The 6,531-nt window shown below is 49.9% G+C and overlaps 1 protein-coding gene across 1 annotated transcript; it reads right to left on the reverse strand.

Moving 5' to 3' along the window:
- Window positions 1-5,452: 5,452 nt before the first annotated feature.
- On the reverse strand, window positions 5,453-6,531 carry MED18 (mediator complex subunit 18). The gene is made up of 2 exons (XM_051642067.1): window positions 6,396-6,531; window positions 5,453-6,237 (listed from the first exon to the last, which is right to left on the reverse strand). The coding sequence occupies exons 1-2, from the start codon at window positions 6,466-6,468 to the stop codon at window positions 5,684-5,686; spliced, it is 627 nt and encodes a 208-aa protein (XP_051498027.1). The 5' UTR covers window positions 6,469-6,531; the 3' UTR covers window positions 5,453-5,683.

Consider the following 6,531-nt stretch of genomic DNA (forward strand, 5'->3'; position numbering starts at 1 on the left):
ATCTACCCATTCAGTGCTTCAATCATGTCACTAAGCATTATATCTATATTTCTTTAAACACTTCCAGGGATGGTGACTCCACCACCTCCCTGGGCAGCCTGTTCCACTGTCCAGCCACTCTTTCGGTAAGGAAATTCTTTCTAATATCCAGTCTAAACCTCCCCTGGTGCAGCTTCAGGCCATTTCCTGTGTTGCTGTCATTATTCACTTGAGAGAAGAGGCCAACACCAACATCCCTACAACCTCTTTTCAGGAAGTTGTAGGGAGCAATGAGGTCTCCCCTCAGCCTCCTCTTCTTAAAACTAAACAATCCCAGTTCTCTCAGCCACTCCTCATAGGGCTTACTCTCCAGACCTTTCACCAGCTTAGTAGCTCTTCTCTGGATTTGCTCCAGCACCTCAATGTCCTTGTAGTGAGGGCCCAGAACTGCACACAGATCTCTGGTGTGTCCTCATCAGTGCTGAGTACAGGGGCACGATCCCCTCTCTACTCCTGCTGGTCACACTATTCCTGATACATGCCAGGATGCTGTTGGCCTTCTTGGCCACCTGGGCACACTGCTGGCTCATGTTAAGTTGGCTGTCAACCAGCACCCCCACATCCTTCTCCACCATGGAGCTTTCCAACCACTCTTCCCCAGCCTGTAGCTTTGCATGGGGTGGTTGTGACCAAAGTGCAGGACCCAGCACTTGACCTTGTTAAACCTCACACAGTTGGTCTCGGCCCATCAGTCCAGTCTGTCCAGGTCTCTCTGCAGAGCCTTCCTGCCCTCAAGCAAGTCAACACTTCTGCCCAGCTTAGTGTCATCTGCAAATTTACAACTTACTTAGGAAGCACTCAATCTCCTCATATAGGTCATTTAATGAAGATATTGAACAGGACTGGACCCAAAACTGAGCCCTGAGGGACACCACTGCTGACCAGCCACCAGCTGGATCCAACCCCATTCACTACAACTCTGGGCTCAGCCAGCCAGCCAGTTTTTAACCCAGCAGAGAGTGCACCTGTCTGTGCCATGAGCCACCAGCTTCTCCAGGAGAATGCTGTGGGAGACTGTGTCAAAGGCCTTTCCGAAGTCCAGATAGACAACATCCACAGCTCTTCCTTCATCCACGAGGTGGGTCACCTGATCACAGCAGGAGATCAGGTTGGTCAAGCAGGACCTGCCTTTCCTGAACCCATGTTGGCTGGGCCGGATCCCATGTCTGTCCTGCACTTGACATGTGAGCACACTCAAGATGAGCCTCTCCATGATTTTCCCCAGTACTGAGGTCAGGCTGACAGGCCTGTAGTTCCCAGGATCCTTCTTCAGGCCCTCCTTGTAGATGGGCAGCACATTGGCAAACCTCCAGTCATCTGGGACTGTTGGTAGATGATGGAGAGAAGCTTGGCAATCTCCTCAGCCAGCTCTCAGTACCCTTGGGTGAATCCCATCTTGCCCCATACACTTTTGAGTGTCTAGGTGCTGCAGCAGGTCTCTGACTGCATCCTCATGGATTGTGGGGGGGTTGTTCTGCTCTCCATCCTTATATTCCAGCTCAGGAGGCTGAATATCCTGAGGGCAGCTGGTCTGACTATTAAAGATGGAAGCAAAGAAGGCATAAAGTATCTCAGCCTCTTCTTCATCCCTGGTTGTCATGTTCCCCTTCTCATCCAATAAGGGCTGTAGATTCTCCCTGGTTCTCTTTTTGCTGTTATTGTATTTGTGAAACCTTTTTTTTATTGTCCTTTATGGCAGTGGTCAGATTGAGCCCCAGCTGGGCTTTTACCCTTCTCATTTTCTCTCTGTAGGTCCTCACAAGCTCCCTGTACTGACCTTGAGTTTCCTGCCCTTCCTTCCAAAGGTGGTAGACTCTCTTTTTCTCCCTGAGTCCCAGCAAAAGCTCCCTGTTCAGCCAGGCTGGTCGTCTTCCCCGACAGTTTTTTTTACGACACACGGGGACAGCTGCTCCTGAGCTTTTAAGACTTTCTTCTTGAAGAGCATCCAGCCTTCCTGAGACCCTATGCCCCTCAGAACTGATTCCCAAGGGACTCTCTTAACCAGTGTTCTAAAAAGGCTGAAGTCTGCCCTCTGGAAGTCCATAGTGGAGTTTTTGGTGACCCTTCTCCTTGTTTCACAGAGTATTGAGAATTTAACCATTTCATGGTCACTAAGCCCAAGAAGCCTCCAAGCCCCACATATCCCACCACTCCTTCCCTGTTAGTGAAGAGCAGGTCCAGTAAGGCACCTCCCCTGGTAGGCTCATTTAGCAGATGTGTTAGGTATCTTCCATACACTCGAGGAACTTCCTAGCCTGCCTGCTTGTGGCTGAGTTACTGTTCCAGCAGATGTCTGGTAGGTTAAAGTCCCACACCAGAACTAGGGCTGGCAATATTGAGACTTCTGCCAGCTGCCTGAAAAATGTTTAATTTGCTTCCTCATCCTGGTTGGGTGGTCTGTAGCTATCCCAACAGGATATCTGCCTTATTTGCCTTCCCCTCATTTTTACCCACAAAAACTCCACGTTGTCACCGCTATCCTTGAGCTCTATACAATCAAAGCACTCCTTGATGTACAGAGCCACCCCACCTCTTCTCTTTCCTTGCCTATCCCTTCTGAAGAGCTTGTAACCATCAATTGAAGCATTCCAGTCCTGGGTTCCATCCCACCATGTTTCTATGATGGCAATTAGGTCATAGTTACCTTGCTGCACAAGGGCTTCCAGCTCTTACTGTTTATTTCCCATACTGAGTGTATTGGTGTAAATGCACTTGAGGTGGGTCATTGATTTCACCCCTGAGATGGGCACACCACCCCTAGGCTCATCTCTAGTGAGCCTGGCTTTATCGCCCACCCCCCTCCAACCTAGTTTAAAGCCCAATCAATGAGCCCCACCAACTCCCATGCAAGAATCCTTCTCCCTTTCTGAGACAACTCAGCCTGTCCTCGGTAGGCTTAGTGTCACATAAATGTTCCCAGGATCAAAGAAACCAAAATCCTGCTTGTGGCACCAGCCTCTGAGCCACATGTTAAGCACCTGTGTTTTCCTGTTTGTCTCTGTTCAGTGTAGGCTTCCCCGCCACTGAAGGGGTTGAGGAAATCACCACCCGTGCTCTGATCCTTCAGCCAATTGCCCCAGTGCCTTGAAGTCCTTTTTAATTGCTTTGGCACTCCTGTCCTCCATCTCATCACTTCCAAACTGTATGACTAGTAATGGATAATAATCAGAGGGCCCTACCAGACTAGGGAGTTTCTTGGTGGTATCTCTGACCCAGGCCCCAGGGAGGCAACAGACCTCCCTGTGGGATGAGTTGAAGTAACACAAAAAGAAAACTGCACTGAAGCACAGCAGCATCAGGCCTTGGATAGTGCATTGGAACAGTGTCCTGGGGTGAGTGAGCACTGCTCTTGAAGAATGCAGCTGTTTCAGCTGGCAAAATGAAGTAACCCAAAATAAAATTAATACAGTAACAGTCTTGGTCTCCTATGTTCTGCATGTAATTCGAAAAACAGAAACTACCCAGTAAGGAGTGGCTGGACGTTGCTGTAGATGTCTGTGCAACTAGCTATGATGTAATTTGACCCTAGATTATGCATGCTGGGCTTACGTCATGCAATTTACCACTCTGTATTACTAATAGTATTGCTATTATCTTTAGTCTCCAGATAGACAAGCTAAGTTTTGTAGGAGAAGTGTATTTCCTTAGCTTAAAGAAAGGGATACACTTTTTGAGCATCAGGTGCCTGGAAGGGTCCATTTTAATCCAGCTGTAATTTATTGCTGCAGCAAGCTTTTTTTCTCTGTACACCTGCCTGTTCTGTGCACGCACAGCAGATAGAGTGAGGAAGGCTGGTAATGTGGATTGCTGTGATTTTTAAAGTTTAAACTGATTATAATTGAAAAACTATTTAAAATTGTTTTTGTTATTTTTGAGAACTTAGGCCAAGCAATTTAGACCTCACTAATCTTAACTCATGGGTCAGATGTCAGGTCATCTGAAGTGTAAAAACTTCAGTTAGGAACTTTCCATTCTGACTTCTGCTTGAGCCAGTCTGCCTGAAGTTCCCTGTGGGAACTTCTATCACCATTACACTAACATCAACCATCTGTGACTTGTTTTTCTCTCCACTTAGAAAGTAAAATACTAGACTCACAATGGGAAGGACCTGTGTACTTACTGCTTTCTGTGTGTCTTTGTACTTAAAGATACATACCCTTTGAAAAGCTGGCATACAATGTTCAACTCCTCTGATCCAGTGGGTTTCTAACATCTCATGTCACAAGAGACAAGCTGTGGAGTGTAGAAGTCTGTGGCAAGCAATTCCTAACTAGTGTTACACTGGCAGGATATGACAACAGCCCTGAGGATTCCCACCTGCTGGGGTGGGACTGCAGTTGAATCACGGAGCAGCCAGTGAGTTCAGCTCCAGGCACAGGCAGAGCTCTGGGATCTACCCTCCCACCCCCTGGGAAGTTATGCCCTCTAACACTATCCTGAAGAATTCCAGTCCAGTGTGCTGCCTGAGGAGGGTGAGTCATGCCTGAGTATGAACTGAAGAACTGAAGGCTTGCCTGTACCCTCCAGAAAGTATTTCCAGGCTAGGTCATGGGCAGTCGCTCAAGTCACCTCAGTGCTTCTGCACAGCGATGACCTTCCAACAGTGTATTCAACCTCAGGGTGTTCTCACACTGGTGTGCAAGAACTGTGCTCCCCAGCAGTGGAACGCCTGGAACCCTGCACTTGGCGGACAGCAATCCAGTCGTCATGGCTGATCTGGTTCAAACTCCCGTGTTGAAATGTAGCTGCTAACTTAAAAGGCTTTTTTTGAAGCCTTCTGTGGGAGTGGTCTTTGCCTGGAGCTGTTTCTAGAGAGCTGTGTGATGGCAGAGCGGCCACGCCTGGCAGGCTCCTGCATTTCAGCAAGGGGCGAAATCACCGCCTTCTGTGAAGCGTGAGCTGCTTGTTTTTTTTCCCAATCCTTTTTTGTTTGAACTGTATTTGTATAATTGAAATAGAAGAAGAGCAACTAATCATCCTACTCCCAAGAGAAGTCCTAATCATTGGTAGTTCAGTTAGTAGCTTTTTGATGCTCTTAATTTTTTCATGTGTCAATGTTGAATACTGCTGGGTGTGAGAAGTCTGTGCTGGTTAAGCCCGCTGTACCCAACCTCAGCGAAAAGGATGGAGCAGTGTTAAGAGATTTAAAAACATCTTGCAATTGTAATACTGCTAAATTATTCCCAGTTCTAACTTGGGTTATATCAAGAACAGTTTAACTATGAAGTATCTTGTATCTTAGCTGTTCCTGCTACACCTAATACTGCTTTACTATTCTGCTGTAAATAAACACACAATTGGGATACAAGTGGGATGTGGAAACACAGAACAAAAGATTCCAGTTAAGTCTGATGTTTTTGGATGGTTCAAAAGCAATAGGCTTTTCAACAGGCATCTCCCCAACAGGAGCAGGGAAACTTAAAAGTATGAGCTTTTATTGATGTTTTGAATGGCATTAATTTAAGGAAGTGTTCACTTTTGTTTACATCCACAAGCAAAGGCAAAAACACACAGCAACTGCAGTTGACAGAGCAGTGATACGCAGCCCTTTATTCCCCTCTCCCTGCTCTGATTCCCCTCAATCTGCATTTTGGAACAACATCCTCTAACAAAACCGATGTCTGAGCTGCCCAAGCTTTTCCAATCACATCAGCCTTTTGGGGTCAATTTTTTCCAGGTGCACCAGAGGCTTCAGCTGCTCAGCAAAGTTCCTCATGTCCTCGGAAACGACGTCCTGCCCCGCTGGGGCTACCACATTGAGCTCCACCAGGTAGGAGAGGGAGAGCGGCTCGATGCTCTCCGTGTTCCCGGGCATCAGGATGCGGAAGATCTTGTAGACCACGATCTTCATGATGCCCTTGCGGAACACGTGCCCCTTGGCCACGAACTCGTGGTCCATGCGGAAGCCCATCTCCACCAGGAAGTCCGTCAGGTTGTCCGAAGTCGCGATGTCCACGCAGTTCCGGACCAGCGCGTGCCGGTTCTTGTCGCCGATCTCGGGCTGGCCCAGGTACCTCAGGTGCCAGGGCATCCCGCTCTTGTCCATGGCCCGCCGCGCCCGCAGCACGAAGGGGCTGGCCTGCTGCCCCTTCAGCAGGAACACCAGCTCGTGGTCCAGGAACGTCTCGGGCTCCATGTTGTCGCACAGGCCGCGCAGGCGGTGCAGCAGGCTCTCCAGGCTCTGGTCCAAAACGCTTCCTGCGGCGGGAGACAGCGGCTCGGTTACCTCCCCCCCCCGCCCCTCCGGGGGCTGCGGGCCGCCCCGCAGCCCGCCCCTGCTCCCCCAGGCCCAGGAGCCGGGCGCTGCCCCGCGGCTCCCCGCACGCTCCCGGGGGCGGGAGCTGCGCCCCGCTTACCCTGCAGCAGGTACTCCATCATGTTGATGGTGCCGCCCGACACGGGCATCATGCTCACCGGGGGCGCCTCCATCGCGCGGCGGGGCCGGCGCGGGGCGCGGGGCGGGCGGCGGGGGCGGCAGCGACACCGCGCGGC

Source organism: Apus apus, chromosome Z, assembly GCF_020740795.1.
Source record: "Apus apus isolate bApuApu2 chromosome Z, bApuApu2.pri.cur, whole genome shotgun sequence".
NCBI classification, from domain to species: Eukaryota; Metazoa; Chordata; class Aves; order Apodiformes; family Apodidae; genus Apus; species Apus apus.